Source organism: Setaria viridis, chromosome 3 (assembly GCF_005286985.2).
Source record: "Setaria viridis chromosome 3, Setaria_viridis_v4.0, whole genome shotgun sequence".
Taxonomy (NCBI): domain Eukaryota; kingdom Viridiplantae; phylum Streptophyta; class Magnoliopsida; order Poales; family Poaceae; genus Setaria; species Setaria viridis.
This window is the reverse complement of record NC_048265.2, coordinates 13,187,463-13,205,968: the sequence shown is the minus strand read 5'-3', so window position 1 is coordinate 13,205,968 and position 18,506 is coordinate 13,187,463. Positions and strand designations below refer to the sequence as shown.

The 18,506-nt window shown below is 49.6% G+C and overlaps 3 protein-coding genes across 4 annotated transcripts; 2 read left to right on the top strand and 1 right to left on the bottom strand.

Moving 5' to 3' along the window:
• Positions 1-990: 990 nt before the first annotated feature.
• Positions 991-6,409, top strand: LOC117848674 (tubby-like F-box protein 9). Its single transcript, XM_034730171.2, has 4 exons — positions 991-1,561; positions 2,368-2,455; positions 3,708-3,837; positions 5,579-6,409. The coding sequence occupies exons 1-4, from the start codon at positions 1,229-1,231 to the stop codon at positions 6,132-6,134; spliced, it is 1,107 nt and encodes a 368-aa protein (XP_034586062.1). The 5' UTR covers positions 991-1,228; the 3' UTR covers positions 6,135-6,409.
• Positions 6,410-6,528: 119 nt separating this feature from the next.
• Positions 6,529-8,997, bottom strand: LOC117848673 (uncharacterized). 2 transcript variants are annotated; one of them, XM_034730169.2, is made up of 3 exons: positions 8,783-8,997; positions 7,520-8,695; positions 6,529-7,407 (listed from the first exon to the last, which is right to left on the bottom strand). In XM_034730169.2, exons 2-3 carry the CDS (start codon positions 8,438-8,440, stop codon positions 6,769-6,771), a joined length of 1,560 nt encoding a protein of 519 aa, XP_034586060.1. In that variant the 5' UTR covers positions 8,441-8,695; positions 8,783-8,997; the 3' UTR covers positions 6,529-6,768. The 2 variants fall into 2 exon arrangements, with proteins under 2 accessions (XP_034586060.1, XP_034586059.1); XM_034730168.2 differs by having other exon boundaries at positions 7,520-8,997.
• A 5,785-nt stretch (positions 8,998-14,782) lies between these two features.
• LOC117847925 (uncharacterized) lies at positions 14,783-16,259 on the top strand. The gene has a single exon (XM_034729231.2). The coding sequence runs from the start codon at positions 15,242-15,244 to the stop codon at positions 15,968-15,970; it is 729 nt and encodes a 242-aa protein (XP_034585122.1). The 5' UTR covers positions 14,783-15,241; the 3' UTR covers positions 15,971-16,259.
• Positions 16,260-18,506: the final 2,247 nt, after the last annotated feature.

The window sequence follows — 18,506 nt, the reverse complement described above, 5'->3', positions numbered from 1 at the left end:
TGGCCCCGCGGCCCACTGGAGATGGCCAAGTCAGCAGGTCACCGCAGCCCCGGCCCCGGCAGGCCGGCACCCGCAGGTGGCCGCGCGCGCGTCCAAGGCGAGCGCAGTCAGCGGCAGTGGAAAACACCCGGCCCGCCGCTGTCGCGGGCGTTCGGAGGAGGAAGCCAGAAAGGCTCGTGTCGTGCCGCGCCGTGCGACTCCGCGCGCGCGCGCTGGTGGACCGCGACGTGGCGCCCGCGCGGATGGATGGCGCCCGGGGTGGTGGTGGGATCGGGGGGCTTGGGCGGCCGGGGTGCGCGCGCGGGGACGTCGCGGTCGGGGCGGTGGTTGGTCTGCCGGGCGTGGGGCGCCGATGAGGGGGAGCGAGCGGGCCCCGGCGCGGCGACCTTTCCATCCAGCTCCAGTCCCCGTTCTTCAGCTCTGCAGGGCGCGCGCTGTTTGATGCTGCCGTGCTGGGGAGTTTGACGCCGAAGCTGAGCTCACCGCGTCGTCTCGTCGCGACCGCTGTCAGGTGGTTGGACTGGGGGGTGGTGTCGTCACCGCACCACAAAGGCCACAGACGGGGGGTAATGTATTGTGATGGAAAGTTTCTAGCACGGTTCACCTAACGTCTTAATTCTTTCTAAAAAAATGTCTTAATTAGCGAGGAGTTTACAACCTACCATCTGTTTCTTAAATGTTAGGTCCGGAGATCCAGTCCGATTCAAAACTGCGGAAGATCGGATACGCTGCGAAGTGGTCAAGGATGAGTGGATGACCCGAGTTGGAAGCCAGAGCCAGTTTGACAAAAAAAAAAACTGTGCAAGTTTTACAAAAATTCGCAGTAGAGTTGAGGTGCGAGGTGGAAAAACTCGGGAGCGAGCACGAGTGTACTGTCGCGGCAGCTGCGACTGCGACCCACCGCTTCCGCACTACCATGTGGGGCCCACGCGCTCGATGGCCCCACGTGTCATGGCAGATGGGGGGCGTATAATTAGGCGGAGATGCATGCGAGCACCGAGCGAGAGGCGCACGACGAGCATTTTTCTTTCTCGATTCCCGGCTCGTTTTTTCCGTCAATTCTTTTTCTTCGTTCCTTCCCTGTTCTCTCGCTCGCTTCTCTTCGCTGCTTCGTTCCCCCCTTTATTCCTCCCCCGCTCCGCTCGCGCCAATCGATCTCCTTCCCCATCTCGTCTCGAAGCTGCTAGACGCTTCGGGGGGGCGGAAATCGGCGCCCGGCCGCCCGACCATGGTCTCCTGGCGGCGCAGCGCGTCCTGGCTGTCGTCCGCCTCCCGCTCCTCGCTCGGCGGCGCCGTCGGCGGGGAGGCGAAGGTCACGCCGGAGGTGGGTCCGGCGGCCCAGGAGGAGGAGGAGGTCGACGAGGAGCGGTGGTCGCGCCTCCTGCCGGAGCTGCTCACGGAGATCGTGCGGCGCGTCGACGCCGGTGCCGAGCGGTGGCCGCTGCGGCGGGACGTCGTGGTCTGCGCCTGCGTGTGCCGGCGGTGGAGGGACGCCGCGTTCTCGGTCGTGCGGCCGCCGCTCGAGGGCGGGAGGATCACCTTCCCGTCGTCGCTCAAGCAGGTGAGGCGAGGCCTGTCTCAAAATAGTTGTTGTATTGATCTGTTTGGGTAACGCACTTTTTTTTATGCATCGCCAGAAATTGCTGTGTGATTTGAGGATTTGGGCCACATGGTTATTGTGGCTGTGCGTTTTCTTAGGATCCATTTCTATCCTTGTAAAGAATAAAATCAGAAGCGAAAAAAGTTCTATGGGTGTCATGGATTTCAAACAGTAGATGCAGGAAATGTCTTCTGCGCCTTTTTCTTATGCAGTTTGACTTGATCTGAGGCGATCTCTGCATCAGTCGTTGGAAATTAGTTTTCTTCTTTTATTATTTTTCTGTTTCAGAATTGACGTCTACGTCTATTCAATTTTATTTGTACACAAAAAATGGTAAAAAAAATTATTTGTTAGATTTTATATGTTCTCATGGTCACAAGGATTGAGCAGATCCGTGTTTGTAGCCTAACAATTTCAAATGTTTATTTATTTGAGATCTTATTGTTGTTGTTCTTGCGGTTGTTGTATTGGTCTTGTGCGATGTTTTGATTTAGGAGCGAGCCACATGTTTACCTTAATCACTATCCTCTTTGTTTTCTTTGTTTGGCTACATAGCACTATATTTCTTGGTGGCTAGTGCTAATAAAGTATGATCATAGTGGAGAAGTTGGCACAAATGTGGAATTTCTTTATGTTCCTATGGGATAGCTGGGTTTTGTTCTGGTCAGTAAATAACAATATGATACTACCTAAAAGCTTACTTCTTCGCTTGGGCTTTCTGCATATTGATTTAATGGATGCCTATATTTTCCTTTTCTTTTGCACAGCCTGGACCAAGGGATGCACCAATGCACTGCTTTATCAGGAGGGACAAAAAGAACTCAACCTTTTCCCTTTACCTCAGCTTAACACAGGGTGAGTAAGCATGGATACTTCTTGTTCTGGCATGCTTATGATTTCATGATATTATCCATCTGGTGCCCGTTGTGGATTACAACAGGGGTTTCGGATCTTTCTTCCGATTTAAATAGGTAGTGCCAAGTAAGCAACTAAAGAGGATACTGACTGGCTTTCTGATGTTCCTTATCCACCTATGATATTTGATGTTGGAATCCTACAGTTCTGTCAAATCTTTTTTAGAAGTTTAGTGCCAAATGAGCAGAAATTACAGCTGGTACCTCTGCGGAGGTTCCTTTTGCATAGGACTTTTGACATCGCGCGATTGTACCTAGTCTTGTTTATAAAACAGGAAAGGAAACGTTATCTTGTTTCTTCTTGTAATCATTTACAGCTTTCTTATACCATTTTGACAACGACCCGTACACCTACTTTGCCGTCTCTATCTACAATTTTTAAATGGTGCTGCACTGCTGCTTATATATAATCCTATCCACGCTGTATGAAGATATGGCTTCTGTAATTGGTCATTGATTTTTTTAATTGAATACATTCTTGGCAGTGACTTGAACATCTACTTGATTTGATCTTAATAGTCAATATAAATATTTGGAAACTCTACCTGGTTGGCATGATAATACATAGCAGAACCTGTGAAGTGGATGATTTCGCAATGTTTAACGGAGTTTTGGAACTCTGCATGATGCATTTCATAATCAGTTCAACGTATGATCTGCCAAAGGAAGATGTGCAAGGCTTTGAATATACTGGCTCTCATCCTGTCAACTGTATGATTCACTGTATAAATAGGGTCACAGTTTAACACGAGTATGGTATGTGGACATTGCGGCTTGGGAACTAGAAACAAAAAAAAGTGCAGGCGTGCAGCATTAGTTCAGTTGATCTCTTGGGTGTTCTTATAAATAAATAATAGTATAAAACTACTTTCAATGAAGAATATGACTAGATAACTAGGGTTATGGTAGTATCGAGTTGCATACCTTTTGAGGTTATGTGTGTATTGAACCTCTCCTTAGTAATAAAGTGTTCATAGCATTTTTTCTGCGGTCCATATTTGACGGATCTTTTTGGATATTGGAAAATATTGAATGGTTATATTTGATTACCTCCCAGCAATATCAATCAAAATTAGCTTGTTGTAGAGATTGTGGCAAAAAAAAGCATCCTTCTTTCATCGTAGATCGTTTGTTTGTGTGAACACTTTGTCTGGAATTCTTGTATAAATATCTGACTGCAACTCGCTTGGCAGCCCTAACGGATAAAGGGAAGTTTCTTTTGGCCGCTCGAAGGTTCAGACAAGGAGCACATACAGAATATATCATCTCTTATGACTATGATGATCTGCACCCAGGAAGCACTTCATATGTTGGAAAGTTAAGGTAAGGTCTTATCATTTCAGAATCTAGTTTTTCCAAATTGATTGCCTGATTTGCTTATTATGCATGCCCGCTAGGTTAAATGTTCATCTTTTGACTATATGCTGAGGTCTCTGTTGCATAGAGCCATAGAATTTGTCATGTGCCTTGTTTCCATTGCTGGTACTTCTGTCATTGATTTATTGTTCAAATAATTTACTAAATTAACACTTCATCTCTTTGTTTCTGGTAGTTATTTTTGTCTATGCATATGCATTATCCAGGTTCATTTGCATCATCAAGTTCTGTGATTGAACCATTTTATTAGCAAATTGCTAGTGTGAGCGCAGATGCCACAGATTCCTGTGGTATCTAGGATATTCATCTAACAATGGCTGAAATCCTGCTAATTGATAGATTGAGTTCTTGCCCAGTTACAACGGTGGGGGTTTGGCAGCTTTTCCTTTTTTTTCAATAGCAGTACCTGTAAAAAGAGCCATTTGTATGGAAACAAGGAATCGAGTCAATCTCTTGGACAATCTACTCTAAACACTGTCCTGTTTCTTGCCAAGTTGACTATAGGGGCATAGTAAACACTATCGCCTCGCCTCTGAACTTCCATTAATAGAAGTTACATGCACATTGGTGCTTTATGTTTTCATGCTATTCATGCCCTGCTTATTTCTTTATAAATTGACTACAGCGTACATGAACTCCATAACTCACTGTACCTGCCATTGTTGCCCCCAGCACACAACCTCAAACCCAATAATATCCTGTATCATACTCTTCTCTTACATATTAAGCTGCTATGATGGATCAATTCTCCATCTAGCAGCATGTGTTCTCCCCTAAATTCGTAATATGTAACCCCAGAGTTTGGTTCGTTGAATCCTGTAAGCGTGTACAAACCTGCATTATAAACATTTGTGTTTGATTTGTTTGCAAGTATAGCACCATGAAAGGGATACAAATTCAAGATTTTCCTTCCCCTTTTATGTGTTATCTTTGATTTCCCATCATGTCATCATGCGGCCAACCTTGTTAAAAGGTGTGGCCCATCCACCTGTATCAATACCTGATCGAGATCTAGATCTAGCTCTGCATTATACAAGGTACCTCAGCGCTCATATAGTCATATGCACTTCCACCCCTTCATTGTATTGGATAAAAATATTGCGAATATTGAAAGAAAGTCTTGTATATCCAGAAGAGAGTAGGCTGTAGAAGCGGAATAAAATACAAACATAATCTTATAAATTCCTGCAAGTGTAGAAGCATCAGCACGATGTTGTACAGCTTAGGCTTTTAATTCTTACAGCACAGGATGCTCAATTTCAATACAGGTGAATGTGTAATTGATGGGGGAAGGGTTGTCAGATCTTGTTGCAGCATACAGTTGATTGGGACAATAATGGACGAGCATTAGATCCATATGCAGGTCAACAAGGCGGTGACATCTGGAAGTCTGGATGTGAGGGAACAGAGTTTAGATACCATATCAAGCACATGTTAAATTGGAAGCCCTAAACCAACAGAAACTAGTCCTACAATCAGGCTTTCTCAATCCTACAAACACTAGCCCTAACCTCTATGGAGATAGGAGACACACCAGACTTCCTACCACTTTGAAATGCATTTGTTCCAGCATCTGCTGTTATACTAATAGAGTTATAATTTGGCACTTTATGGGAGTTTTCTTATATTCTTCTTGTTGTAAAGGCTTGCAAGAATGCTAATTTGATCGTGTGCCTTCTGCTTGTAGATCTGATTTCCTGGGGACAAAATTCATCATCTATGATAGCCAGGCACCATATAATGGTGCTAAACCCTCGAGGAGCCGATCTAGTCGCCGCTTTACAAGCAAGCAAATAAGCCCACAGGTTTCAGGAGGCAATTACGAAGTAGGACAGGTGACATATAAGTTTAACTTCCTGAAATCAAGAGGACCAAGACGAATGCAGTGCAGTATCCAGTGCCCTGTAGGTCAGGACACGGCATCAGATCCTTCCAAGGAGAAAACACCCGCTCCGAGTTCCTTAGATCTAAAGAACAAAGCTCCACGATGGCACGAGCATCTGCAATGCTGGTGCTTAAATTTCCATGGCCGGGTGACCGTCGCCTCTGTGAAGAACTTCCAGCTCGTCGCCACAGCTGGCTCCGGTGGCCCATGGGGCGTTGGAGATGAGGAGACGGTGATCCTGCAGTTTGGCAAGATAGAGGATGATGCGTTCACGATGGACTACCGGCAGCCTCTGTCAGCCTTCCAGGCGTTTGCCATCTGCCTCACCAGCTTTGGCACGAAGCTGGCTTGTGAATAAGTGACTCTCGGTTTGTTTACCAATTATGTGGGGGACCAAATTGTAGCAGATAGTCTGAACTAGTTGCCCAGAGCTGGGAGAAAAGGCGATAAGAAACAGGTGCCCCTAGCTTGACTGTTTCTTGTGATCGCCTAATGATTTGAGTTATATGGATGCACGTCTATGTTGTTGAAGAGATGACGATGGCTTATTGTTGTAAATGGCACTCCCTTTCTTGGTGAGGTTACTCATAATGCCTTATTCCGATCCAATGTGATGTTAAACACTTAAACTTACATTCCTCTGCATTCGTCAAAGCTGATGGTTGTTTTTTTACCAGACATGATCGATTACGTATGAGCATATCTAATTGTGGCTACTGCTAAAATTTACTAATGTTTGTTGGGCCAGGTGATAACGAAAACATGGAGTAATGTGCTAACAGTACATTGTGCAGCATGGGTAGTATACTTTACATTGGCATCAACTTATCTGGAGCTGCATATATGGAACATTGTCGATACAAGCATGCTACACGCCCTTGGAGATTACCAAGAACCCATCACATTCCTAGATAAGCACCCGGAGCAACTACTTAGCAGTTGGCACGATCATGCAAAGTCAGACGCACAACATCATGCCAGGGTAGGTTCCATTATTTCTGCAGATCGTGCACGCGCCTTTGCCGTTGCCTGTCATGGTCGGCGCCCCTGCCCGAATCAACGGCGCACCACGACGGCAGCGGGGCATGTTTCTTGGGCTGCACATGGAGGCCCAGGAAAGACGTCGCCGCCGGGGGCCGGGCTGACACCGAAGGCAGCGCGCGCGACAGCCACGACTCCGTGGGCGACGCGGGCAGCGGCAACGGGAGCAGGGGCGTCGGCGACAGCGCCATCTCACGCCCGGCGACGGCCTCCGCGTCTTCCAGGAGCAGCGGGAAACCGTAGTCGCCGGTGACGCCACGCCCGAGCTTGTTCCCGGAGTTCGGCGAGCTTTCTGTAGACGGCAGCGGCAATGGGGCGTCGCCGGTTTTAGGGAGGTTCCACGCCGACGAGCCGTGGTACTTCTTGTACACCCGGCCGCAATCCTCGTTTGACCTGTCGAGAACCAGGAGCAGACCGAGGTGGCTCGCCTTCGGCTTCGGTTGGACGGTCTGTCCTCCTCGGTGCCTGTAGAGCTCGCGCACTGTTCTGTCCAGCTCTGAGGCCACGGCGGCCGCCGGTCCCATCAGGCCGCCGCCGCCGCCGCCGCCTGATCGGAGCAGCGATTTGATGTACACCTCCTCCCACGATTGCTGCGAGATTCCACAAGAAGATGTGAGCTGTTCATGCATGGCACAGTGAATTCAACGGCACGCAAGAAGTGAAGTCCATGCACGCGACGATATGTAACAGCAACAGCGATACCATGCCGGGATCGTCGCCGGTATGCTGCGGTTGCTGCTGCCCGTTCCGCGATCGCCGCAGCAGTGGTGGATCCGTTCCTCTCCGGCTTCCGCTGCCGATGGGCAGGAACGGTCTGCCCACCCCTAGCCGCGATCCGCGGGAGAGCAGCCTGGCGCTCTTCACGCACCGGCTCGGGAGCCACCCGCACCTCCTGGACGCGAAGCCCGCCGTGCTGTGCGCGTCGGACTCGGCGTCGTCGTCGTCGTCCTCCTCCTCCTCGTTCTTGCCTGCGCCGGGAGGGAGGGGTGGCAGGTGATACGCCGCGATGTGCTGGAGGGGCAGCCGCCTCTGCGCTCGCGCTGGCGACCTGTCGCCGCCGCCCGTGCGCGCGCTCGCCACCGCGGGCGATCGCGTGGCCTTCCGGAAGGTGTTCTGCGGGGAGCCCGCGGCCACGGCGTGCGCGGCCGGCAGGAAGCGCTCCATCATGACGCTGCCGCCGCGGGCGCGGGGCGGCCCTCCGCGCGCCCCCGCCCCCGCGGCGTCGCTGAGCACGGTCGTCGCGCTGCAGTTCACGGTGACGCAGCTGACGTCGTCGCGGGAGAGCGCGTCCGAGAAGAGCTCCTCCTCCCGCGCGCGCTCGGAGGCCACGATCACCGCCGCGGCCCGTTCCTGCGCCGCGCGCTTGGGATCGTCGTCGGCGATGATCGTCAAGGAAGGCACCGGCGGCGGCCGGCGGGTGCGGACGCTCTTGGGGTGGCCGGGACGGTGCTCCCACCCGAACGGCACGGCGCCGGTGTCGCCCAAAGCCCCCGACCTGGCGTCCGCCTTGTATGATGCCGGCAACCCCGTGACCGTGGTCTCGGTGCCATCGCCACCGTGGCGCCGGACGGACAGAAGCGGCGCTGTGAGGTTGATGCGCTTGTTGGCGTTGGCCATGCCCATGACGGCCTAGACAAGCGGCTCAGACTCGCTGCCGTACGTGCTCCGCAACCACTTGTGCGAGTGAGCTCGGCATTGAACTGCACTTATCCGCCGATTAAATAACGTCAGGCTCTTGGATCGTTCTCCTTAATGATTCCTTGTATGCTTGTACTCGTATTCAGTGAAGTAGCTTGCATGGTGGTATAGCCATAGACGACGTGGCGAGAAGCGACCGAACTGAACTGCCAAGCTGCTACTTATATCTTCTCCTGCAGTCTGTGCATATATGAGTAAAACTCAAGAGAAAAACAAAGAGAGATTTGGTAAAGATACTAATGCCACTGTGGAACACTCTCGTCGTACTCCTGCATCGCTTTACATCCTGTGGCAGGTGAAGATTTTGATCTGCTGTCGGCGGCTGCTGCTAAGACCTGAAATGAGGAAAGGGTCAGAACATCTTTGCTACATTCCTTGTGACCTTGTCCTCTGAATCTCTGATTGATTCTGTCATTTGGAACGTAGCGTCAGCAATAGCGATGAGCCGACGACAAAGTGGCCGGGGTCACGCGGAGAGATTAGCATAACAACCGGTTGGTGACCACGGTGTCGGATGGATCGATGGATGGATGAATGGCGTTGTCAGCAGCGGATGGGGAGTCGTCGTCGTGTCCATAACTTCCATGCAGACTGCAGCGAGGCCGGTCGTTTTCTCTTGGCTCAAGAGGTGCAGTCAGTGGGAGAAAGAACAGCACCGACACACGCTGGTGCTCCCTTTTCCCCTGGCCTGACGAGAGGGAATCAGAATCGTGCTACAGTAATAATGGTATAACTAATCATCATGTTGATCGGCAGGGCAATGCTTCGGTAAACCGGGTACGCACCAGTTATAGCATCCAGCATCGTCAAGGACTCAAGTTGTCTGAAATTTATTTGAGGGTGTTCTAGCCTGAAACTTGTTACCCTTTTGAGGGGGAAAACCTGACTGCATACTGTTTGGAAATTCTGCAAGACCTTTGCTGGTAAGTGTCTAAGAACCATGTGGTGGCCCAGAATTAGGATCCTAGTGGGGTATCCTGTCCTGGATACGATTGACCGATTGACTTCTAGACATGGCAGGGCGTTGCGCTATTTTCCTTTTAGTGTGACAGAGAACGAGAAGAGAGAGATGAGAAGGGAATGGGACTCCTACTTAATGCAGCAATGCATAATTGTTTGGTTGATTGGCAAGCATAATTCTATGCACTGTTTACTCTATCAATCCAAGTACCACGTGCTAATAAGCGTCGCCAATAGTGGTTTTAGGTGTCTGAACTTTGCGTTTAATTAAGCTGTATTGGTTCTAAAAGTCTCTAACAACTCTATGATTCGCATGTCGTGCCTCGTTTGTTTTGCATTCAAGAGCACATTTGCATGTCTTCCCCTGAAATGCGCTCTTGTACTTTTATTCCGAAACGAGATCTGACAAAAAAATAATAATCTAAATGAAGAAAAAAAGTTGAACCAACACGAACTCATTTTGATCGGTGCTTGGTGGATGATCAGGGGGTTCGACATGAAGATAGTAGTACTATGTGCTCGATGGTGCAAAACTATTTCTCTCAATTATTCCAATCAGAAATTAACGAAGTTGATGTGTCGATGCTTCATGCGGTTAAGCGGAAGGTAACCCCTGAGATGAATAGAAGTCCATTAGCAGAATTCTCTGCGGAAGAAGTGAAAAAGGCACTATTTTCTATTGGAGACTTAGGGTGCGTTTGGTTCAAGGGACGAAGTGGGACGGGATGGGACGATCCCACTTCGTCCCGCGTTTGGTTTGGAGACAGGTGGGACGGGGACATCCCCAGGAGGGAATATACCCTCCAGATGCGGGATGCCTCCGTCCCACCAAAACGAGCGGATGGGGGCATCCCACTTCGCCCCCGTCACGCGCCGTTCGTTTGCACCGGCGGAGGGGCCGAGCTTGGGTGGCGGACAGCCATCGGCGGAGGGGGCGATTTTGGGCGGCAGGGACGAGCCACCGGCGAGCGCGGGCGAGATCCGCCGCGGTCGGCGCGCGCGAGCTCACCAGGCAAGGCGCGGGGGCTAACCTTCGCACGGGGGAGCTCGACCCCGGAGGGGCGGCGGCGACGTGCCTGCGGGCCACGGCCTCCGCACCGGTGAGGTCGACCCCGGAGGGGCAGCGGCGGCGCGCCGACGGGCCACGGCCACGGCCTCTGCGCCGGTGAGGTCGACCCCGGAGGGGTGGCGCCAGCAAGCCGGCGGGCCGCGCCTATGGCCTCCGCCCGGAGGAGCTCGCGAGGGATGAAAAAAAAAAGAAAAATATGGAATAGGCAATGACAAGTGGGTCCACTTTTGTATAACATGTAGAGTCCATTTATTATGCCTAACGGTGTTAAAATCGCTATCCATCCCATTCCCTCAATCCCTCGTACCAAACAAAAAACTGGGACGAACTTGTCCTTGTCAACCAAACATGAAATAGGATCGTCCCGTACCAAAAAATAGGGACAGGATCATCCCGTCCCACTTTGTCTCCAAACCAAACGCACCCTTGAAGGCCCCGAGGCCTGACGGACTACATGCTATTTTCTACAAACGGTTCTGGGGAATGCTTGGGGATGATCTGGTGAAAGAAGTTCTGCAGGCAGTGAACACGGCTACTATTCCTGAAGGATGGAATGACCCCACGATTGTGATGATTCCCAAAGTGGAAAATCCAGATATGGAGCCTCAGTTCCGCCCAATTAGTTTATGCAATGTTGTGTATAAGATTATCTCTAAAATGCTCTCAAATAGATTGAAGGGTATCCTTCCGGAGGTCATCAGCGGACACCTAAGTGCATTTGTGCCAGGCAGGCTGATTACTGATAATATTCTAATTGCTTATGAATGTATTCATGCTATAAGGAGGAAGAAGGGGAAGCGTGGGCTCTGTGCTATTAAGCTGGACATGCATAAGGCGTATGACAGAGTCGAATGGGCTTTCCTAGAGAAAATGATGCTCAAGCTGGGATTTGATGATAGATGGGTGCGGCTGATTATGGCGTGTGTATCGTCAGTCAGGTACACAGTTCGATTCAATTCAACGGAGACGGATATTTTTACACCAACCAGAGGTATCCTTCAAGGGGACCCTTTGTCCCCCTACTTGTTTCTCATGGTGGCAGAAGGCCTATCGTGTATGATCCAGAATGCCGAGGAGAATGGTGATCCGGAGGAGATAAAAGTCTGTAGAGGAGCCCCGATGGTTTCACACTTATTATTTGCGGATGACTCTCTAATTCTTACGCACGCTGATAAGAAAAATGCAGATTGCCTCAAGAATATTCTTGACACGTACTGTCAAAGCTCAGGCCAGATGTTGAGTGTGAATAAATCGAGTATCTTCTTTTCTAGCAATACACTTCCTGAGGTGAAGGTGGAGGTTATAAATTCCATGAATATCTCGAATGAGTCTCTCAATGATAAATATTTAGGGCTGCCGGCTTTGGTGGGAGCTGACAGAAGTGATTGCTTCCGACACCTTATTGATAGAATCCGGTTGAGGATTAATGGTTGGAAGGATAAACAGCTAAGTATGGGGGGGAAGGAGGTCCTGATCAAATCAATCGCTCAAACCATACCAACGTTTGCGATGATGGTATTCAAAATTCCAAAAAACATATGCAAAGGGATGACTGATGCTATCTCGCAATATTGGTGGGGGGATGACGATGAGAAGAAGAGGATCCACTAGCAGGCGTGGTGGAAGCTATGCATACCAAAGAACAAAGGAGGTATGGGCTTTAGAGATTTCCACAGTTTTAATTTAGCAATGTTGGTAAAATAGGTCTGGAGGTTGCTTAGTGAGCCAGAATCGCTATGTGCAAGAGTACTAAGAGCGAAATATTATCCTGATGGCAAATTACTTCAGGCAAGAATGAAGAGTGGAAGCTCCTTTACGTGGCAGAGTGTTCTAGCAGGGTTGGAATGTTTCAAACGAGGATATATATGGAGAATTGGGGATGGCTCACAGATTAATATTTGGAATAATAATTGGATCCCCGGTAGCCATAATATGAAGGTTTTAACTCCACGTGGCAATGTCTTAGTTTCCACGGTGGATGAATTGATTAACCCCGTGGATGGAAGATGGGATGTGCAATTGATTCGATCTATATTTTGGTCTGTTGATGCTAACAGAATTCTTCAAATTCCTATTGTTAATGGACGTGAGGATGTGGTGGCCTGGCATCACAATCGGAATGGCCTATTTTCGATAAGAATAGCTTATCATGTCCAATGGAATTATAAGTTTGGAGATCACAACCACAATGCAGCACCAGGTGGTACAGGCCCAGCTTTGTATGGCGCCAATTGTGGAAGCTCTCAATTCCAAGTAAGATTAAAATCTTTGTATGGCGAGCCCTCCATGGGTGTATACCGTGCAATGTAATCTTGGCAAACAAGCATATTTCCGATATGTGCAATTGCCCCGGGTGTTTAACAGGAGCGGAGGATATAAAACATGCATTGTTCTCTTGTAGCCGAGCAAGGGAAGTTTGGCTGTCTCTCGGTGTGTGGGAAATAATCGAAAAACTGCTGGTGGTGGATAGATCGGGATCTGTAATGATTCAGGAGGTAATTCGCAAGGAGGTCTGGCCAAGGAGTTTAAAAATGTAGGCTTGGCTGAACAGGTTGTTGGTTCATTTGGTGGCAACGAAGACAAGTTGTATATAGGGAAGAAACTCAGAGTCCAGCCAGAGCAGCCATGTCAATTGCGGTGATCATAACAAATTATGCTTTAGCGTCAAGATATCGACTGTGGTCAACAATTCTTGGAAGAAGCCGTTGGAGGGATTCCTTATGATTAATGTAGATGGATCCTTTAAAGAAATTACGGGGGTGGGAAGTACTGGCGCGGTCATACGAGATGCCTCGGGCGGCTTCATCGTAGCTTCGTATAGCTATATCTCTCATGTGCTAGACGCAGCTATGGCGGAAGCTTCAGCTTTGAGAGACGGGCTATTATTGGCCCAGCAGGTTGGTTCTAATCGGGTGCAAATCCAAGCTGATTGTATGGAGGTGGTTGATACTAGGTGGAGGTTTCTCAGCTACGGCTTCGGCGGCAATATATGACGAATGTTGTTGGCCTTGGGCGGACTTTGCCGCAATTTCTATTAGCCACTGTAATAGGGAGAGTAATTTTGTAGCTCATGAGCTGGCTAGGCAAGCAATGTTAGGAAAAAGTTCTTGTGTTTGGATAGATGATCCCCTGCATCTATTCGCCAATTTCTTATAAATGATGTAACTATTCTCTCGAATCAATAAAGCTTGCTGAATGGCTTAACCTAAAAAAAAAAACTCAACGTGGGGTCGCTCCTTTTTCATTCAGAGGAACCGAGAAAATGCGGTTAGACATTAGGCGGCCCAGCCAGTAGCGTTCAGCATATTAGGCCGCAAGCCCAAGATTTGGCCCATATACTGTAGACTCTTAGTCTTTTTCTCTGCCCAATAGCAATGAAAAAACAGGTGCTCTCATTTCTTCAGAAACACAGCTCGGTAATTCATGAGGCTATTAAACTCCGCGAGTTGCTTGGCAAATCAGGTTTCCTATCAAAGCGCAAAAGCAAAGGTAATGGCAACTTTCTTTTGGATTGGCAGGAAAAGCAGGGCATGGTTCGGCACTTCGGCCTTTCCAACCAGAAAGATTTACACTTTCGATACTGCCCCTCATCAAAAGCCACTGGCTAGCTAGTGATTCGTACCATACGGATAAAGACCACGAACACCCCCTAAAAGCATGCGCTTTACGGGAGATAAAGTAAAGGTGAGAATCTTGTTTTCGGGTGGTTTTTAGTGCCTTTTGCGAACTTTTATGCCACACAAACGCAAAGTGATCAGTCGAAAAAAGGAAGGAAAAGATTAGGAAGGTGCAACTGGTAAGCAAGTATGGCGGCTCTAAGACCTAGGTTGACTCCTGGGGTTGTTACCATGTCGCTAAAAACATACTGGATATGATATGACAAAGTTTCAAATACCATATGATATACATGTCACTTTGAGTATGAGATATCTCATAAGCCATTTTGTTGAAGATGCCCGCAGTACCGCCACTTAACCCAATACTAGAAGCATGCACAACCCGATTCACGTAGAGCCATGAATGGCCAAGCTTGTTCCACGGCATGCTTGCAGGCTTATTTATATGTTGCAGTGATTTTATTTATTTCTAAATAGAAAAACTCCTTACAGCAACGTCAAACTCCTACATTTCTACTTTCACCAAAAAAAAAAACTCTTACATTACAACTTCTAAAGGACCGGAACGGGCCACCAGGGGTTGAATGTTAGCCTTTAATAATTCTTCCTGAGAATAATGTCAAATAGACCAAGGTACTTCAACTTGTCTCTTGGTAAGCCCTCCATTATATTATACTCCCTCAATTTCAAAATATAAGTCGTTTTAGCTTTTTAGGTTCATTGGTGTGTCTCTTGGTAAGCTCTCCATTATATTATACTCCCTCAATTTCAAAATATAAGTCGTTTTAGCTTTCTAGGTTCATAGGTGTTTGTACACATCTCCATATGCATACAAATACCTATGTACCTAGAAAAAAAAGCTAAAACAATCTATAATTTAGGACGGTGGAGTATCATGTGCAATGGTTGTAGCTAGAGGGCAGAGGCAGCTCATTCTGCGATGCAAGTCTGGAAAATGACTTTGCAACGAAACGTCGATCGCGACCAAAAGGCACCGGAAATCATGGTGTCGACCGCGCGCACGCACCCACGCACTGAGTTGTCTAAGATGCTATATATACCAATGCCCAGGTCGACTGGATGGCTGATACGTCCCTCCTCTGCTTCGGAGAAAACCATCGCAAACCAGCCATCCACACGTACGCCTCGCGCGACATGCTGCCTCACGTCGAGTTGCCGGTCAGGGCCGCGGCCGCGTGCACCGGCGCGGCGGGCATCAAGCTGTTCGGCAAGGTTATCACCACGCAGCAGCAGCCGCTGCCGGCGCCGCCCATGCACGCTGGTGGCAACGCGCCGCCGAGGCTGCAGAACCAGGCGCCGCCGGCGCCGGGGCGCGGGAGCGCGGACCTGCTGGAGGAGGCCGCGCGGGCGCGCGCGGCGGCGGCCGAGGCGCGGCTGCCGTGCCCGCGGTGCCGGAGCCGGGACACCAAGTTCTGCTACTTCAACAACTACAACGTCAACCAGCCGCGCCACTTCTGCCGGGCCTGCCACCGCTACTGGACGGCCGGCGGCGCCATCCGCAACGTGCCCGTCGGCTCCGGCCGCCGCAAGAACCGCCCGGTGCTGCCGCCGATGCCGCCGCCGCACGCCGCCACCAACACCGGCGCCGACCACGCCTCATCAGGATCGGGGTCGCCTCCGGTGTTCGCCGCCTCCGGCCTCGCCGTTCCCTACCGCGGCTCGCCGTTCCACCTCGCGCCGCCGTCGCCGGCCTGCACCGCCGCCAGCGGCCTCCCAGAGGCGACGACGGGGCAGTACTGGTGGCTCGTGGCGGGCGGTGCGGTCGCGTCGTCGGACCGCGCGTTCTGATCCGAGAAATAGGGGCGCGTTCTTTTTTCGGTAAACTCTTTTCACGGATGGAAATGGAACGAGCCTGCGGCCCGGTTGGCTGCGCGGTGAATAGGGGTAGGGTGTTGACCCGGTGAGGACGCTTTGCCGAGTGCAGCGCAGGAGGCTTTTTAGGTGTAACCGTGTCATCTTTGCACAGGAATCGAGGTGTCTGTTCTGATTCTTTTCGTTTGGCTTTGCGTCGGACTTTCGTGAAAGTTGTTCTAACCTTTTTTTTTTGGAACTTCTGTGAAGATGGGATGTAATTTAACTTTCAAAAAGTTGTGAAGAGGATGCTCACTGCTTTTTTGAATCAGTAACACGCTCACTAAATCAATTTAGTGATCGTTTTTCTTTTCTTTTTTTTGAGAAAAGGAGAGGGGGGAAAGGCCCATGAGAAACTCGCGTTGCGACAAAGTCAACCCATGAAAGCAATCCCCTCCTGTGCACACCCCCGTTGGAAAAACCTGAAGCTTCCCGGGCTCCTAGCTAGTAAGCCGTGGTAAATCTCAAGTCCTCAATAATCTGAAATTCTGAAATCATGAATCCTCGAACAGTTGGTGATACAGACCCAGCTTCCTGTTGCAGTCTTGCTTCTTTCAGAAAAATCAGAGAAGGTTAGCAGCAACACCTGCCAACCGAGCAGCACTCAGATAGTCAGATGTCTACATGGATTTTGGATACAACTTTTGCCAATGGATGTTGCTTCCCATTCTGCACCAGCATCCAAGAACAGCAATGCATTCATCATGCTACCTCCAGGATCCTGGAATTACTGAATCAGAAATGCATTCATGATTCATCATGCTAACTCCAGGATCCTAGAATTACTGAATCATAGCGATCGAACTTTTGTGTACCTGATGATTGAATTCTCTTGCAATCATTGGGTTCAACATTCACGCATGTTTCAACCTGAGACACCTCCATTGGCAAAACCTGAACCTTTCGGGGCTCCTCACTAGTAAGCCGCGGGAAATCTCAACATCATCTGAAATTCTGAATCCTCGAACAGTTGGTAGTACAGACCCAGCTTCCTGTAATCCTGTTGCAGTCTTGCTTCTTTCAGAAAAATCAGAGAAGGTTAGCACCAACATCATCAGACATCAGTCCATCACCACCAGCAGCGGCAGGCTGAGATATCTTGTCTATCAGAGTATCTCTGGAGCCTGCCGGTTCCATCCCTCACCGGAGGTCTGATTTTTTTTTCCTTCAAATCCCAATGGGACAATGGCACAATTTAGAATCAGTATACAAAGGTTCTGAACAGTTTAAATCCTGCTTGTGGCTAAAATAAGCTGAAACTACTAGCCAAACGGCGTGCTTTTTTGCAGCTTCTTCTAACCACGCTTCTCCTCACAGCTCCCATTTATACTAGAACGTAGAAACTGGACTAGATCCGCTTCTCGGAGAAGCGCTTTTACCATATTAGTGCAGCTTATTTGAGAAGCGCTTCTCCCCACAGCGGTACCAAACTGGGCCAAAGGTTCACATTCAATTATTCATATACGATCTCTGAAGGGAGAGAGTCCACAAAATAAGGAAAACTGGATCAACAGTGAGGTTTACTGTTGCTCGTCACAGTTCCCAAATACACAAATACGCAGTAGAATTCAGGGATAAATAACAGAGGTTGAGCATTGCCAATTACTAGGAGAGTTGTCGGCCACCAATCAGGCAAATATTTAGCACGCAATAAATAAATAATGCACACAAAGATGGATCGATCCTGATGCCTGAGATGATTATTTCAGCTCTAACCAGGCTAGAGGAAGGGAAATCAGATACTCATCAGAGTACCAAATCGAGCAACTTATTATTCACCAACCTGTAACGTTTGGACCTGTGCGTGATCATCCTGAGCCCTCTGCCAGCCTTGCCGCAGCGCTCCACCTCCACGCCGGTGAGCACGACGAACCTCTCGCATTCCCGGCGGATGAAGCCACCATCTTCGCATGGCTCTTCCTCCGGTGTTTGGAAGAACCTGGCGACGCAAAACTTGCCAGACCCTAGGTGCACCACGTTGGCCATTCCTCTGACCCAATCCTCAGGGGTTTTGTGATTGTCCTCCCAGACGTGGCGCAGCTTTGGCGGCTTGAGCTCTGAGGCAGCTGATAGGTCTGACGTGCACAGCAGGTTGTTGTCACCATATGAGAGGCCGAACCAGAGGTTGTACTCTGGGATATACTCGGCGCGGCCGGAGAATGGAAGCACCCAGTCACCGGTCTTGCTCCACGCTTGGCTCACTGTGTCAAAGGAGTAGGTGCCGATGTCCTTGGCGGACACACATATGTTGGAGTGTCCGACCACCGCGTAGGACCTGATGTAGCTGTCAGGCAGCTTGTAGCCTGGCTCAAATATGTCCGGTGGTGGCGAAAGAGATTGCCAGTACCAGTCCAGCCTGCTGAACCGGTCGCTAGAGGCACGGCCGTGAGCAAGGGCCTCGAAGCATTTGGTGTCAGATGGCCGTGGAAACCTGTCCATGACGTAGAGGCTGTCACCGACAATGTGGGAGAGA